The 19,042-nt window shown below is 36.2% G+C and overlaps 1 protein-coding gene across 1 annotated transcript; it reads right to left on the reverse strand.

Annotated features, from left to right (window-relative positions):
* Positions 1 to 15,634: 15,634 nt before the first annotated feature.
* Positions 15,635 to 17,258, reverse strand: LOC113754196. The gene has a single exon (XM_027298551.1). The coding sequence runs from the start codon at positions 17,136 to 17,138 to the stop codon at positions 15,858 to 15,860; it is 1,281 nt and encodes a 426-aa protein (XP_027154352.1). The 5' UTR covers positions 17,139 to 17,258; the 3' UTR covers positions 15,635 to 15,857.
* Positions 17,259 to 19,042: the final 1,784 nt, after the last annotated feature.

Below are 19,042 nucleotides of genomic sequence, written 5' to 3' on the forward strand. Positions count from 1 at the left end.
TCAATCAAAATTAACAGCCAAGGACAGCGGAATTCTTACTGTATTCATCTTTGCTACCGGAGCAAACGTTTCCTGATAAACTACTCCATATGTCTGTGTGTATCCTTTTATGACTAATCTCGCCTTATAGCGTTCTAGGGACCCATCTGTCTTAAACTTTACTGCATACACCCACTTACAACCCACTACTTTCTTGTTCTTTGGTAACTTAACTAATTCCTAGGTCTCATTCTTCTCTAGTGCATCCATTTCTACTTCCATAGCAAGTCTCCATTCTTTCTTTGATGATGCTTCAGACAATGAGTTAGGAATAGAGACTGTATTTAAGGTGGAAAGGAAGTTTTGATGGCTTGGGAAAAACTTCTCAAAAGACACAAAGTGAGACAATGGGTATAGGGGTCTTTTGGTGCATTCTCGGGTTTTTTTCCTTACAGCAACAGGTAGATGTAGGTCCTGGTCAAGGCTAAGAGGCTCATGACAAGGTGATTTAATGCTGGAAGAATGGTCGATCGGTGGTGTAGAATTTAGATTTGATTCACTCATTGTTACGTCATTTCCGAAGCTTGGTTCAGAGGATTGTTCTTGCCTTGTAACTACGATGGGATCTCCTTTCCTTGTATACACTTGGTCAAACCGGAACCAGTAATAGATTTTACGATCTTCTTCCTTGTTTCCTTCTACCACATCAGATTGAGGAATTGACTCTCGAAATTCAGATTTGGATGACTCAGATTTGGACAACTCTAAAAGGTGAAATTTTAACTCCTTATTTTCAAGTGTATCTAACTCCCCCTGAAGATAATGAGTGATGAAATAGGATTTATTTTCAACAAATGTAACATCTGCCGAGACATAGAGTTTTCTAGTAGGTGGATGATAACATTTGTAACCCTTTTGAGTAGATGAGTACCCCACGAAAACACACTTAAGAGCACGAGGATCTAACTTCCCACGGTTATGACTATGGATATGAACAAAGGAAGTATATCCAAAAATTCAAGGAGTGAGATAAAAGGAAGATCGAATATAGGGGTAGAATTTGGATAGGTTCTCTAGTGGACTTTGAAAACCCAAGACCCTGTAAGGAATCCTATTTATGACATAAGTTGATTTGAGTACAGCTTCTCCCCAATATGCTTTTGGCATATTTTGTTCAAACAGTAAGGCTCTAGTGCACTCAAGAAGATGTCAGTTTTTTCGTTCTGCCACTCCATTTTGTTGTGGAGTGGTGATACAGGATGATTCATGTATAATTCCTTCTTTTTGAAAAAATGGACTCAAGGTTTGATTGACATAATCACGAGCATTATCTGAACAAAAGTATTTTATCTTGGTTCCAAATTGATTTTGAATCATTGCATGAAAAACAGGGAAAATATGACTCAAACCAGACTTATTTTTGAGTAAATAGATCCAAAAGACTCTTATGCAATCATTGATAAATGTGTGACAGACCACTTAGACCTTGAGATGGTTGGAATAGTTGATGGCCCCCAAATGTCACTATGGATTAAAAAGAAAGGAGAAGACGATCGTTTATTATTGATAGGAAATGGTACACGAGTGTGTTTAGCATACTCACAAATATCACAATGAAAAGACTGAACATCAAATTCCTTGAACAAGGAGGGAAACATTATTTTTAGTGCAGAAAAAGACACATGGCCTAGATGTCTATGATGTAACTAGATGACATCCTTATTGGAGAGTGAAGACAATGTGGACAGGGCAAATTTACTAGATTCTGGTTGATTTGATGTATCCAAGTAATAGAGTCCATCATGCTCCTTAGCCAGTCCAATCCTCTTCCCCGAGCCCCGGTCCTGGAAGTCACAACAGGATTCATCAAATATAATAGAGCTAGCTAGATCTTTGGCAAGTTTTTTTACAGAAACCAAATTTGTAGATAATTGAGGAACATAAAGAACATTTTTAAGAATCAATTTTTTGGAGTAACTTGGACATCTCCGATTCCTGCCACTGTGGTTGTAGTGCCATCTGCAACAACAATCTTTCTATTGTTAGGACAGGGGTTATAAGTTTTGAATTTATTTGAAATATGAGTCATATGGTCCGTAGCACCAGAGTCAAGAATTGAGACATTCCTAAACTCATTGTCTAAAACACTAAACGTAAAAGAGAATAGAGCCTTACTTGAAAGTGTTAATGAACACATTCCCTGATTTCTTGGTTGAGAATTGTTAGTTGCTGGTTTGTCAACTGTCTCTAACATACTTTTAAGCTTCTCAATTTCCTCCATACTAAACCCTCCAAACATTTGAATTGGATCTTGAATCGACACATGAGCCTGCCTTTGATGGCCACCTTTCTGTCCCCATTCACGAGTGGGTGGTTTCCCATGTAGTTTCCAGTATTGTTCTATGATGTGTCATGGTTTCTTGCAATATGTGCACCACAACTCCTCGCGATTCTTTTGCCCACTTGTTTGATTGGTCTTGTCCGCAGCAACCTTTTTCAGTACCAACCGCTGAGGTTTGGAACTTAAAAGAGCTGAATTTTCCATTGAAGGTAATTCTAACATAATATCCCTGCGATTTTTTTCTGCACGTACCTGGGGTATTGCTTCGGTTAGAGAGGGAAATTCTGGCTTGCCCAGAATTTGAATTCGTACAAGATCGAATTCAGAGTTTAGGCCAGCCAAAAAATCATAAACTCGGTCCCTTTCTATGAACTTTTTGATAAACACTGCATATTTGCTACAATTCAAATCAAGTGTCCTGTAATAATCCAGTTACTGCCACTGATTTTGCAGAAAATTGGCATACTCCGTCACTGTTTTTGTCTCTTGTTTTGCTCCAGTTGTCTTTTTTTTAATGTCATAGATAAGAGCTGCATCATTAATCTTGGAATATGTCTGATGAAGGGCATCTCAAATTGCTTTTGTTGTAGGAAGAAACATACACCTATAGCTGATTTCAGGAATCATGGAATTCCATAACCAAGACATGATCATTGAATCCTCTTTTTCCCATGCTTCAAACCCCGCCGTTTCACTATCCGGTGCTATTTCCAATAGATGACTCAACTTTCCTTTTCCTTTCATGAATGTTCAAACCAATTGAGACCACTTCAAATAATTTTTTTTATTTAGTCTATATGCTGCCTGGATGTTTTGAACCTCTGTTGTGCTCCGTGTAATTTGTTCCTCTTCCACAGTTAAAAACAATTGTCGCGTTGAGAATGTAGCATCCGCCATGATTGAATAGGATCAAGTAATTGGTAGGAAGAAAAACATGAATAGTAAAAGGAACAGCAATGAAGGCTGGAGAGAATAAGAAAGGAACCAGCAATTAAGGCTGGAATTGACAAGAAGCAAAGGTGGTATTTTTTCTAGTACCCTAGACGAGCTCTGATACCATGTTGTAAAAGAATCAAAGAGATTTTATTAATTCTGTATATTTCCTACAATTCATTCTAATCTATATATACAATTTTCTGGTACACTAAACAAGGAAAGTCTACACCTAATTCCCTTAATTTTAGAGACAGTTTATTCATCTTGATTTTCTCCACTAATTTACCTAAAATATCTCCTAAGATTACTCATTCAATTTACCTAAAATATCTCCTAAGATTACGCATTCAAGATTCCTACAGTAATCAGTGTGGAAATTAGGACAGGCCACCATATACTACTTATTTCAGTGCATCCACATGTGATCAGCCATTGCATTTCGTAATTCCTTCCAATTATGGAGTGCTTCTGGAGTGACATGAAATTGTGGCATTTGAGCTCCCTCGGTACCTCCGACATCCATATTAGCAGCATCTGTCAAATAGAGGTCATATGACTGCATCTCCCTAATGAAATTGTGTCGTACACAGCATGCCACTACAATGCTTCTCTGTGCCTCAATAGGATAGTTTTTCATAGGACCTTCTAAAATTTTAAATCTCATTTTTCATACCTCAAACGTTCTCTGTCACATTCCGAACCGAAGAATGGCTGCGATTAAACAATCCTTTCTGTGCCGTCTGTGACCTCCTTCTTGGACCACTCTTGAAAAGGGCCATGAAATCTGGCATGTGTCTATACGCTGCATCAACTACGTAATATTTTCCAATCGATGGTACGGGAAATACTGCACTGGGATTGGAAATAGCATCCAACAAGACACGACTATCATGGGCACTATCTTCCCAACCAATTCTGACGTATACAAACCTTATATCGTGGTCATATGCAGTAAAATATTTTGTGAAATCGTGCCCTTTCTATTACGAAAGGCATCATGTTCCTCTCTTGGCACACTTGCCGAGACATCGGTTCCATCAATAGTCTCAATGCAGTCGTACATTACAAGTTTTGCCATAAGTTATATGCAATTTAATTTATTAGTTTTAGGGAGAGGGGCAAGTACCTTAAACCAGGGATAAAACCACCTATTATTCCGTATTCTAGGATGAGTAGCATCTGTGTTCCTATGTCGGAGTGCAATAGGTGCTAATTGCACTAAGGCCTGACACAGCCGACGCACATGTCGATGAATTGTCTCAGTGGAATGCTGGAATCACTCACCTTGCACTCTTTGTATCAAATCATGGCTCACATCATATAAAGCAACTACTACTCCTTCCTCTAAAGACACTTTATCACAGGAACCCTCAGTAATGTATCCACCTCCCCGCAATATCCGACATAGCTGAATAAACGTAGCCACATTCATGTGCATGTTCTCGAGCATCCTAGTGCAATGTCCGTCTAACAGCTCGTCAACCCAGCCCTAACCTGACATAGCACTTGTTCGGACTAGCTATCTTGTCCTTGGTACCTGATGCCTTTGAAAGTGCCACGATAGTATTAGCATAACACTTGCAGCATTTTTTGCATCATCTGGGTCATCTAAATTCACTCCAAAATTAAGCGGAGCCCTAGCCATTTATGTCGAGAAAGGTAACACCTACACCTTGAAAACATGTGACGAATAAGCACCAAATAAAATAATTAACAAGTATATCAACTTAGAAGTTACTCTTATATTGAAGTAAAACTTATATTTATTATTTTGAACAAGTCAAGTATTTGAAATGGAGCACTATTTTGGTAAGTCTTAACATGATCCAAACCATGAAAAGTCACAGCTGTTATTGTTTAAACTTGTCCCAACAAAGAAAACAAACATCTGGCAATCACGAATGAAAATCTATTACATTAACACATATGTTCAAAGCAATCTAAAAGGGGAAGACCCCCTAGGCAGAAATGGTCTCAGTCATCTAGTTTGCCCCCCCTAATCTTTAGTGCATATAACCGCTTCCTAACCTCACTCTTCTGACTCAAAAACATCCTCCGATGGGCAAGGGAATCAGCCAAGGTCACAGCTGCTGTGACTGCTATTTTATCGAGTAAGCCTTCTATTTTTCCTAAGGCTTCGTTTGTCTTAGCCACCGAATAAAGGTCATCATCCAAGTAAACTGGGGGAGAAGCAACAGCAACAGGTAGGGGAGGTGGGAAAGGTGAGGCATCTATGCTTCGGGACGTGCTCCGATCGAAAGCGAAAGTTGCATCCATCCAAGATATTGCATTGTTGTAGGAAATGCGACTTAGACCACGCGGGAGGTCGCTGTCTTGATTTCTGGCTGATGAAGATTCCAGCGTCTTCCTTTTCCCTTTGCCTTTTGAATGTTTGGCATCCGATTTCCTAATTGACTGCATAGGCGGGTTCATATCATCAGTCAAGTGCACGTGCTCTGGGCCCTGTCCACCCATATTGTTTGGTGATTGACTTTGCCTCGCTTTTATCTCAGCATTGATGTCAACTGATGGTTAGTTTGAATCCCTTGCATATCGCCCTTGGACATCCATTTTGTCAAACACCTCCAACAAAATGTAGAAGACACGGCAATCCTTGTTGTGATAATTCTCGAATGATGGATTCTCCTACACATTTAACACCAAAAAGAACATAAGATGTAGGCGCAAAAAATTAGGGCTGATCTAAAAGTATGTGTAACACAACAGGAAAAAATAATGCATCCACCTTAATCACAGCTTGCCATTTGCTTTCGTCCATGGTTACAGTATGCAAGAAGGGATCCCAGCCGGCCCCAGTAACCCTCAATCGCATGCGATTGTATTCTTGTGTGAGACTGCGTAATGCATAATACTTTGCCTTGATTTGAGATAAGTCAAAGTGGCACCCTTTTTTAGCAAATTTATCAACTATTGCGGGGAAGACCTTACTCTTCAGGTTTCCCTTGTTCATTCTATTAGCTCGTTTAAATTCCACCAAGTACTCCACAAATTCAAGTTCTCTCTCCATTGGAAATTGGGCTCGACCTTGCCTTGATGAAACAGCTTTACTTGCCATTTGTTTTCTTATCTTTATGCACAACATATTTATTAGCGAAAGTTGGCCATAAAGCATGCAAAAGGGAGACTAGCATCTATTTTCACAGCATATATAGCAATTTTGGAACAACAGGTGAAGCACGTGTAATGAATACCAATAAACAGCACAGGGTTGGAAAAAATAGTAACACTAAATGTATACCTTGAAGTAATTGGTGATACAAAGTTGTAAGTCTTTCTCTCCACACTCGGACCAGCAAGCGCTCACAGGATCAGGAAGTACGAGTTTTCCAATAGTGAAAAAAATAAGGTAGTTAGCTCTGGAGAAGGAAACAGTCCAACATGCAGGTAACAGTAATTGAAATTCCCCAATGCAAACCTCTAGAAATAGATCTAGTGCGCAGCGGTATAAACCTGTTAACAAAAGAAAGTATGCCTGCATCTCAAATTGTAGAGGATAGCTTAATTATTTGTTTCTATAATAAAGCAGAAACCTACGCTAAATTGCCTAATGGAATTCCACATTCAAAATATTAAAAAGTAAACATAGAATTGGCCATATATTACGCTAACCCTATTTTTCTCGAATCAAAACACAACAAAAATATTGCACAAGAAACTTTTTGTAGATAGAATGTTAGCATTAAGGTACTTTTTTCTGTCCATTTACTTATTTCATTTTGACTTTCAATTTTTATTTGGGCAGGCACAGGAAGACCAAGACACAAAAATAAAATGAATACTGTGTTCAAAGTTGTAGAAAAGTCAACAGTAGCATGAGTGGCGAGGCACTCATGCAATTTTGTTTACCATCTCGCCACTCATGCAATTTTGTTTACCATGATATGTTTCAACTTCCAACACTCTGGAGAAGGAAAACTCAAGAGCTGTCTTGTTGCTAGTAAGCAAACCAGAATGACTTCAAATGTATTGGCTGAACCTTATGCAATATAACTTATTCATCAAACAGATACAAGCCGGATTACAAAATTTCTTCAAGGTGATCCTCTTCTCAAGAGAACAACTGCACAACTTACTTTCTCAATGTTGCAATATCTTTCCCACTATGTCATAAAAACACTCGCTGAGACTAATGTTTTCATTTAGCCTTAGCAAATACATTCTGAACGTACCTTCTAATTGCATAAAAAGATAAAGAGCAAGAAGATTTGTCAAGCTAATCCTATATAAGCAGAAACTTACATTATCCTTTGTCAATATTACTTTCTATTTCTTAGCATATCATCTAAACATTTCACTAGGGAAGAAGCAGTCCCAGGTGATTCATTAATACGACAACTCCTTGTAACTTGTCTCAACCAATTTCACCCACGGACAAATCAAATGTAACTACATGCAGTCTTCAAATTTATAAAAAACCTTTTAGAGCACAATAAGCTGATATTTTATCCCATAAATTTATAAATGCCACATCCACTCAACTGTGAATGATGTGGCCAAATGCATCATCTCTAGATGGTAAAAAAAAAAAGAAATAAACCAGAAGCTCTAGATGCAAATGAGATCCTTAAAGAGAAAAGATCAAAAAATAACTACTACAAAATGGGCCAGACAAGAGGGAGAAATTAACTAATGACAGAATCATAAAGCTGGTATTAGCATCATAATAAGCAATTTCTAGTTGACATATTATAGCATATGAACTAAGCTAGGAAAATTCCTAGTTGACATATTATAGCAAACACTCAGCAATTATTGACAACTGTCGTTCCCCCATGAACAACCAGATTCAAAATTTTGATCGAGTCGTTTGGAGCTTCATGAATAGCTAAAGTTAACATAAAGAATGACAAAGGGAAAACTTATAATTTTTCCTTGCTGAAGAATTCTGGACTTCCAACATTACCTCAAGTATACATCAAATTACTTCCAGTTACAAAATGATGTGGTGAAGTTTGCAAGAATGTGAGCCGAAGTATGCCAGATCAGAAAGAGAAAAAATAATGATGACATTTTGCACGAAAGGAAAGAAAGAAAAGAGAAAAAATAATGATGAAAAAACACATACCGAAGCAATTCTAGCACTATCAGATCAGAAAGAGAACAAATGTACCACAAAGGGCATAAAAATTAGCAAGAATCCCACCAACTACTTTTCGCCAAGAAGATTTAGAAAACTAACAAAAAAATGAAGCAAATGGAAAAGAATCAGCGACTACTCAGCCATTACCGAGAAATACACATAATCTGCTGCATCTAAAAACAAAAGGAGCAGCCTAGCTCAATTTAGTAAGTTGTGGTATTGATGTTTGGCACCTAAAAGTAGAGGGCTTTTGTAGCGGCAAGGACAAGGGCAGTTGTGGCAGGGCGGACCGTCGTGGAGGACACAACTATCAGCCACCGTAGGCTTTGCCGGACTTCAGTGATCCTTCCAAAATGCTGAACCTTCGGTGAACAAAGCTGGATCGACTGCAAGACTACTAAACCAATAGAGGTCTCACCAACTTCACCCAAGGCTTCGCTTTGGGTTTATCAGCTTCCGACGAACAAGAGTAGCTTGGTGTTCTCCAGAGGTACAGCAACTAGGGCAGCTTGCCTTCTGTGCAACGAGCTGACACAAATGGAGAGATCTTCTACTTTGCTGTTCATGAAGACGGGCAAAACAATGAGCCAAAACGACGTCGTTTCAGTATATGACCAAAAAGTTTTTGCAAGTTTTTGAGGCCAAAACGAGGTCGTTTCATTAAAAGTTTCAGATAGCTCCCAAAAGTTTTTTGCAAGTTTTTTGGAGTTCCTGTAGCAAAAGTTGTTAAAAAACTAGTAGCAAACAAACTTGTCAAAAAACTGAGGTTCCAAACAGGCCCTAAAACATGAAAAGCTATGGACACAAATTTTACCTTCTGCTTATCACTCATGAATGTTAAAGGTTTGATGTTATCAAGTGGTCCAAAAAACTCAGAAAAATAGTAGAAGAACCACCTCTAAGTATCCTTGCTCTCACATTCAACTACAGCAAAGGCTAAAAGAAATATGTTGTTATCTGCATCCAAAGCAACTGCTATGAGAAGTACACCACCAAATGGACCCTTTAAGAAACAACCATCAAACCCCACAAAAAGCCTACACGCTTCCAGAAATCCTAACTTTTGTGCTTTAAACTGATGAAAATTCTTAGAAAGATAGGCTCAACTAAGAGATTTGACCTGTCATAATGTATTTTACATATGCTATTGGGATTATATTTCCTCAGCAGCTCAGCATATCTTGGCAATTTCTCATATGATTCAGTATGTGTGTCTTCTATCTCAACTAGTGCTTTGTTTTTGGCTCTAAAACTTTGCATTTTACTAGGCTTCACACCATAGTTAAGTAACTCTGTCTCTACCCCTTTGTTGGTCATATTAGGATGATCCCTCATAACAGAAACCAACTTCTTGGCCATCCAGTCAGATGTGGGCTTAGCACATTGTTTGTTCATAACACAAATGTGTTTTGTCTGATAAGTTTTAATCTAAAAAGTGATTGAATCAGCCACTGGTGATGCATGAATTCTTCATTAACATCCGTCAACACCATTGATAGCAGTAACTCAACTCTTCTCATTCTTTAATCTCAAAATGGGAAAGCCTTTTTGAATGAATGGTCTTTCAAGGCAGCTCAAAAGGCATCCATATTAGTGAATAACTGACTCTTTTGAAACTCTATCTCATCTTTGCTATTGTAAATCCATATTTTTTTGTCTCATTACTTGTCTCATAGGTTCATTTTCTTTCTCAAATTCAGAATCAGGAACCATAATATTAGCCTCATTGCCCTTAAAATCAGAAAAATTAGTATCACTGTCCTCACTATATGCATTTAAGGCCTTTCATCAACTACTTTCTCCTCAGTGTCACTACGTAGGTTGTGTTTCTATGTAGAATCAGAGCTAGAGTCACCATAATCATCATCCGACTCTCCAAGGTCTACAACTGCCCTGCTAGGAATTTGTTCAATGCCTAAATTATCTTCTTTGTTCATAACTCTCACATTCACTGAGATATTCTCTTCATCAGCTAGAATAATTTCCATATCAGAGACATGCAAGTTAATTACTAGTTTAGACTTGTGTATTTTGAACATCTCAGCAACTGAATCATCATCATTATCTATCATGCAATGTTTTTTAGGAAATTCAAATCTCATTTGCATAAGCACATTAACATTCCCAGGCATTTTACTCAGTGCCTTCTCAGTTACATCAAACAGCAAGTTGATATACTTATAACCAGTTGGATCCACCTATGAAATCCTGATTTTGTCCCATTAGAGTGAACCATAATGTTATAGGCAGTGGCAAGAGTCCCCATCCTACAATCTTAGCATTCACATATGATGATGATCACAAACAGAGCATGTTTGACAAAAATTCATATAGAAACTAGAAACATTAGTTATATAACTCAGCAGCAGGCTACTCAACTTTCATTAACATAAGAATTATTATGATCAACAAATCTTCATAGCATACGTATAGCACAAGATTTCAACATTATGATCAACTCAAAATTTCAGTTAACACACATAATATGTAATGTCTTGACTTAAATGTCAATGATCAACTCAAAAAGCCACTTAAGAAACAAATTGAATGTTCAATATCAAGACTTAGGCAACAATCAAAGGTGGTATGGCTGATCAAGCAACACCAATAAAGGAAAGTTAAAGTAACAAAGAAATTCATATCTGTACCACTATGGTTGCAACTATTTCAGAACAACAAAATTCTTCACTTTGCTGCTGCTACTCCAATGCATATCAAGAGCACTGGTTTAATACAATTTCCTCCAAATTTTTTTCTTCTTTTTCCTCTGTTTCTTCTCTTGTATATATTTCTTCTGATAGGTTCCATTTTTGTTTTTAAATTTATGATTATTTTCCCTTGATTTTAGCCAAATATTGTATTAATTGATAGATTCTAAGTATATTTGGTTAATGGTGCTGATTATAGGAAAGTGGAGCAAAAGTGGTTAATTGAGGCAATTTTCCAGAAAACTCTTTACCAGTTTGACGTGGGCACGGTCAAGACATGCTGTCAAGTTCGAGAGGCTCAAGATTTTCCTGCACATGGAGCTTTCCTAATTCGAGTTGAACTCTGAGTAAGACTTTAGTTGAAGATTAAAAAGATTCCTATTTTTGTTAGTAGAATATTTAGTTAGGAAACATTGAATATTATCGTTGGTAGTTTCCTTTTCCACTTACGAGTTTACTGCTTTTAAAAAGCTATAAAGTAGGAGATAAAATGGGAAAAGTTTTCCGTTAGCTATGGGATTGATTAGTACTTCTGAAAGAGCTATTTCAATGGGGATTCTTGACAAGAAAAAAAAAGTTTTTGGTGGCCCTCAGTTGGAAAGAAAAAAAGACGAACAACGGTATGATTGGATTTGTATTAGGAGGACATATGGGCTAATTTAAAATAACCCTCATAGCATGTTATTTGGTAGAATAGGGTTTCTCTAATTCTTAGGGCAATTAGGAAATTAAACTATAAGGTCATATCTAAAATTATTTCTTGATTAGGAAAGTGGTTGACGATCGTACCTTAACCCCCAATACAGTAAGGAAAAGTTGATTGTCATTGCGTGTTTAGCAGTTCTAACTTGTTTATCAGTGAGTGAATGAAATTATTACTGCATTAATAATCAATAAGTAAACCATTTTTTAAGTTATTTCTTAGCTATAGTTTATTTATTATTACTTCAATTTTAATAAATTGTCATTTAGTATTTTTCTTTATTTGAGTTGTGTAATTATCTCCATTTTTATAAAAATCCCCATTTACTTTGGGCTTTAAAAGAAATGAATTTTTTCCAGTCCCTGTGAATTCGATCCTACTTACCACTATATACAAAATTTATATTTTATTTAAGCAAGTATTTACTATTGCACAGGCTCGACACCTGTCATCTTCCCTTGTACTTCATATGGTTAGAATGTCACATAAATGATCCCATCTCCTTGTCAAATCATAGCAGGCACAAAAATGGCACCAATATTGTAGCTCAATTGGCGCTTCCTCACTGATCTAGGTTTAATTTATGCATTAGCCATCAAATTTTTGTTATTGTTGTTAAGCTTAATTAACTACTTTAGATGCCATTTTCTCCAACTAAACAGTAGTAATAAACCCAATTTCATCGGACATACTAGTAATTTTTGCCTTCATGATGTCAGCAAAGGGGCCCAATTTTCTATCAAGGGAGGTCAATGAAATTTTGAGAACCTCAGGGGATGTCAATAAAAGTGTTAGAAAGCTCAGGGAGATTTCTAAAATTATCCCTCCTTTTTATAGAGAAAGTATGTAGGCATTTCAATGGGTGGGCCTAAACTGAATATAATAGATCTAGACCCAAATTTGCGGAAACTTTTTGACCCTAATGGGCTTGAAAGAAGACCGAAATGCAGATGATAAATTGGATTGGATAACTTGGAGGTATTCATGGAAGCTTCCACAATTATGGGACAATTAGTTTACCACACCTAGGGCTGCAAACGAGCCGAGTCGAGTCGAGTTTTGGTCTAATCGAGCCGAGTCTCGACATAATTTCATTGAACTCGAACTCGAGCTCGAGCTCGACGAGCTGACAATTTCAAACTCGAGCTCGAGCTCGAGTTTGAACTCGAAAAAATAAAAAATAATTATTTTACTTTTTAAAAAATAAATAAAATAAATATTTTTTTCTTAATAAATAATAAAATATTAAAGATATATATGTAATTTTACTATTAAATTTAAAAAATATAATATATATATACTTAAAATAAAAAATATAAAAATATATATATACTTAAAATAAAAAAATAAAAAAAATATACATATATATATACTCGAGCTCGCGAGCCGGCTCGCGAGCTCATGAGTTTAATATTTTGAGCTCGAGTTCGACTTGAGCCAGCTCGAACTCGACTCGAGCTCGATATTGATCGAGCTCGAGTCGAGCTTGACTCAAGCGGCTCGCGAGCGGTTCGATTCGTTTGCAGCCCTAAGCACACCAGATAGTTTCAAGGATATTAAGACTTACCATAAACTCCAATAACCTGCTAAATTAGTTACGGATTTGCAGTCATGTAGTCTGAAGGTAATGAAGGGATTATATTGCATTATTTTATATTGCTAAATCAGTTACGGATTAGTTTATGTGATGCCTTAAGCAAGAAGATTTTGGTCAAGAAAACCTTGAACCAGTCGAAGGAGATCCCTGTCAAGTCCATTTATCCCTCTTATGATCCGTGATGAGTTTACTTCCTCCCTTTTTCGTAGGATGCTTGTCTTCATGATCTTGTGGACAGATCTCTATCACTCTCTGTGCTTGTGCTTGTGTCATTTTTTCTTTTTCTTTGTGTGGTTTTTGTTTGCACCTTTGGTAATCTGATCCTGTATTCAATTGTATAATTTATTGAAAAGTTAAGTATGATTTCCATCTATTTGAGAGATCGATGCATGATTACTTCGAATGGTAGAGCCCAAATGGTGATGTTATTGATTGCATTGGTATCTATCATCAACTGGCATTTGATCATCATTCACTCAAAAATCATACTATTTTGGCAAGCTTTTCTAAGGCAAGACAAGGAAAAATCTCTACAGTTATATGTAAATAAACAAAAGTAAAAATTTTTACTTGGATTTTGCGGATGAGACCCAGTTATTACCTGGAGAAAGGAAAGGAATATTCAATTTTGAAGATGATAGCCAGGATGATTCAATCACTCGATTGTGGCAATTAAATGGGATATGCCCTAAGGGAACTATCCCATTAGAAGAGACCAAAACGAAAGCAATGTCGTGAGATATGGAAGAAGAAGCATAAACACATTCCCCAACTTTCTTTAGTTGATCTCAAGCTTGTCAGCAATTCTAATCCGGAGGTACCACAAACAATTGAAAATTTTATTGTTAATAGTATGTAGAATTGTTTAAAAAAAAAAAGAAGAGGAAAAAAGAAGAAGAAGCTTTGTTACACATGGCACAGTTAGTTGAAACAATGATCAATTGCGTGCATATGTGTCCTTTAATTTCCTTTTGAATATACAAAAATTAGAAACGGTGTGGGAACTCTATATGAATAAAATCTTATCAGAGAACACTAATTTGGGAGGTTTTCGACTTCATGGTTTTTTATCATTATTTTTGTTGATTTTCTTGTTCTTTGATTTATTTTCCATTTCATTGCTTTAGCATGCATTTGCACTTGTATCAAATAGCAAGTGTTAGGAAATTGACTTTTCTTGTAGGCAGATTTCTTATTTTGTATGCAAGTAACTAGTTTCCTTATTGATTTTAGTTATTTGAAGTAGTAACCAAAGAATTTCCTATTTGTATGAGTTTAGGAATAGGAGTTATTTCCTATTCTGTACTAGATTAGAAATTAACAATTATTTCGTGTTATTAGTTGGGTATTGTCCAAATAATGTAGTTTATAAATAGGTGAACGTTGGCATACTACAAAGTGGTATACAAGAACAACATGTAACATTATACATGGGATGAGAGAGGATTTTTAAGAGAGGGTTGACTCAAAATGTTAAAGCTCATTGTTGGAAACTTTTCAATAAAACATGAAGGTGAAGATTGGCAAACAAAACCTTTCCAAATAAGCTTGTAATCTTATGGTACACTAAGATATTCTTGACCAGATACAATATTAGCTGAAATTTATTGCATATTCAAGATCTTCATAATTAAGATGGGACAATAGGAGTGAATGAGAAACAGTCTTTCATCTCTTATTAATCTGATTGACAAACTTTAATCTAGACTTTGTCTAGATGTGTTAAATGTGGTCCAGGGGAAAAAAGAGATTAAATTGTTAACGACAAAATAATCAATTTTTTTCCTCTATGAAAACGTTGGCTATGAGAGAAAAAGCAACAAAGGCACGAAAATTTGCTTTTCTATTTTCTTTTGGGCGAAAATTTGCTTTTCATACTCATGGCTGCCTATTGTTGTCTTCGTATTCCTTTACGGCAAAGATGAGACTGATCCATCAGTTGCTAAAACTATAGTTTTTCCTTCCTTCAGCTTAATTACAAAGTTTCTGTGGTTTTAATTTGGTCGCTACTTAGGAATGTATGTTGGTGTGATTGTGATTTCATACAAACACTTGTGGTATCTGTTATATTATTTGGCGTATAATCATGTATGTTGTTGTATTCGTGAATTTTTAGTTAAATGAATAGACACAATTACTCGATAAGAAGATATAATCTTGGGGAATTCCTCAATATATATATATAGAAAAAGATGATATAATCCTTGGGACCTACCTATTTTTGTTTGCTTAAACTCAGTTGATTTAAAATTTACTCAAATAGTTCAAGTTCACTATTGAAAACTACTCAATAAAACATGAATATTGGCAAGACAAAACATTTTCCAAATAGTCTTGGTAACCTTATAGTACACTGATATATTCTTGACAAAATGTCAGGATACAACAACATTATTTGATATTTTAATCATGTAATATTCAAGATTAAGTTGGAATAACACTAGTTAATACGAAACATAGCAGTGATCAATCTTATCCAATTCAAACACTCTTCACTTTATAAGACCCAAGTGGATGATGCCCCAAGAAGTATTAGGCCAAGATTTCTCCTTTCCCTTTATCACCAAAAGTCTAGCCCATGCAACCCATGCTTCCCAAGACATCCTCTTATCCCAAGGACTTCCCCACTCCAAAATCATTCTCAGCCCCTTTTGAGCCTCTTTTTCACCCTCCTCAAAGCTCCCTTTGCTCAAGTAAATCTGACCCAAAACCACATGAGGCTCTCCAACAAAAGGGTTCTTCTCAATTGCCCTTATCAACAGCTCCTCAGCTCTCTCCAACCCAATCTTGTCTCCTTCAAAAACAGCCTCCCAATACAACTCCCTCCCAATCTTCTGCTCTTCTGCATCCAAAACTCTTGTGCAGTTCTCAAATACGGGTGGGATTACTAGCTCAAGCTCTTCATCTCTATCATCTGCTAAAACAATAACCCCTCCATTATTTCTTCTCCTTTGCTCAAGGAAAATCTCCTCTTCTCTCACAATCAAGGCGTACAGTGCACCCATTCTTGATATTGAATTCAGCCATAATCCAGGCTTGCCATTACCTGGCCATAGACCATAGAAACTATTGCCTGAGAATTCCAAACGACCATTTGAATTCTCAAATAAAACATCCTGAAAACCGAACAGCTGGTCTGAAAAGTCTGCCATTGTCATCAGGAGAAACACAGCCACCAATCTTCGCGAAACTGGAACTTCTTCTCCTGTTCTGATATGCTTCACTACTACCCCATCAGCAGGCAGAACAGACCTGAGTTTTACTCTCCAACTTTCCTCCTCGTTAAACAATCCTTTTTCCTTCGCATTCCTCAGAGAAATCTCCGAAAACTTGAGGTGTTCGTCCAATTCTTGATCATCATAATGAAACAGAAGATCATCATGGATCAAAGGATGACGAGGGACAATGCAGAACATGTGGACTAGCCTCTCAACAGCTTCTTGGACGTGGGAACGAACTACGTCCCGACCGGTGGAGGGATCAAAGATGGCAAGATTGACATAGGAATTGGAATAAGCAGAGTGAAAGAGCCCACAAAGGCAAACAGCATCAGGGGCTTTCCACAGCTTGAGAATGCGATATATATCAAACAGATGTTCAAGAAAACTTCCATGCTTGTGCCAGCACTCGCCTGCCCCAACTGAGCGCAGGACTGAGACTAGATAAGGAAGGTTTTTGTCCACGTTTTCGAGCTCTCCGCGGAGGAAAGGATGGGCGAGTTGCAGAAGGTCATTGAGATATTTATCATCTGAGGGAGATAGAGTAGATGGCATGGTGGCTGGGTTTTCAGAAGATGGATGAAGATTTGAGTAATCAACTCAGATATGATTAGAAAGAACGACGAGTGCTGATGCTTATATAAAGGTTGGAGACATGGAGACATTAGACTATATGAAAATCATCGAAAATGTACAAGGATTAAGGAAAATGTGTTTTACACTCCAACTTTTTGTTATTTACCGTCCTATCATTTGTTTTATAATATAATTTAATAAATAAAAATTATACTATTAAAATAATAATAAAAAAAAAAAGTCAAATAATATTTTTTTAAAATTAATTTTTCCTACACTATATTAATGAATTTGGATGTAAGTCTCGCTATTTTAATTTTAATTTACATTTAAATATTAAACTTTATATAGGTAATATTCATCTCGAGTTACTTAGTACATACACTATTACTATATAAAAGATTTATATGGCTGTCATAAAAAATGGATCGTAAAAAACGACAAGGTTTCGTTGGCTATCTGAATCCAAAAGGACATGCATGATAATGTCGAGGCAGCTGTCACCCATTCAAGTAGAATACTATGCTCCGTTTGTTTCTACCCCCTCCCACACCCCCCCAACACACAACAAAAAGTTGGTAAGTAAAAGAAAAAGAAAAAGAAAAAAATGCTAACTGATAATTTAGGTTTTCTTTATCTCCAGCACCTAGTGATGAGATTTAAAAACGAGGTGGGAGGAGGGGAATTTAAATTTAGAACGTTTAGATTTTGAAATCTCAACTTTATTCAATAAATCAAGAACTCATTGACAAGTAATAATTGAAGTTGCATTACGTGCAGTTTGAAAAAAAGTATAATAAGTGATTTACATCACTATACTAAGTAAATTTCTTTTCTTAAAAGAATTAAAAAAAAAAACTTGCTCATGAAGTGATAATTTTACCTTGAAGAGTCTCTTTAAAATTAAATTATTTTAGGTTTGTTTGATGGTAATTCAACAGATAGTCGTTAAGATTCAAAAGGAGTTTCAAGTTTTTTTTTTGGGAAAAAATAATTTAAAAGTGTCTAAATGCTATGAGAGGGAGTATACATTAAATATTATTGTATGTATATAAGGGTCCGTTTGTTTCGGGTGAAAATGTTTTCCAGGAAAATATTTTCCTAATTTCCCGTGTTTGGTTGCACAAAAGTTACTGAAAACATTTTCCTATGTAAAATATTTTCACTCATCTTATGGAAAACAACTTCCCTTCCCAACTTCCTGAAGTTGTTTTCCGAAATGCATGCATCTTGCCTATAGTATGTTCCAAACTTACTGAAATCATCTTGCAGTATGTTCTTTTTTTTTTTAGTGTAAACAGGAAGACTCGAACCCAAGACCTCTTCCTTACACTCCCTCCCCCGTACCACCCAACCCTCCCCCTAGTATATTCAAAATAAAAAAAAATCTCATCCTACTCATCCTATGCTAGTAATTAATTATGTATAATAGGGACATTCTTTTCTAGAGAAACTTTCAGCAGTGAGAGTGCAAGATATATGCCACAATAAGCATTGCATGTGATTGATATTTGACACTAAATGGCCAACAATTTATTTATTTGCTTAAGGAGATATTTTTTTATTCATATATACCTTTCTCCAAGATTTTTTAAACTTAAACAATGAGATAAATTTTCTTATTTTGCATGGGAAGAAGTATGTAGTTATAATGTGTAGAAAGTAAAAATAGAGATAAAAGTGAAAATATTTCAAAAGTTAAACAAACACTAGAAAAATGAAGTAAGAAAATATTTTCAATAAGCTAACCAAACACCTGAAAATGATGAAAGGGAAATGATTTTCATGGAAAATTATTTCCACGGAAAATATTTTCCCAAGGAAAACATTTTACTTCCAACCAAACAGACCCTAAATGATAAATTCAGTATGAATTAGATGTC

The sequence above is a fragment of the Coffea eugenioides genome, chromosome 11 (assembly GCF_003713205.1).
Source record: "Coffea eugenioides isolate CCC68of chromosome 11, Ceug_1.0, whole genome shotgun sequence".
Lineage (NCBI taxonomy): Eukaryota > Viridiplantae > Streptophyta > Magnoliopsida > Gentianales > Rubiaceae > Coffea > Coffea eugenioides.

What these genes read in the sequence shown, in the direction of transcription:
- LOC113754196 (XM_027298551.1), bottom strand. Translation starts at nt 17,138, where the DNA reads ATGCCATCTACTCTATCTCCCTCAGATGATAAATATCTCAATGACCTT.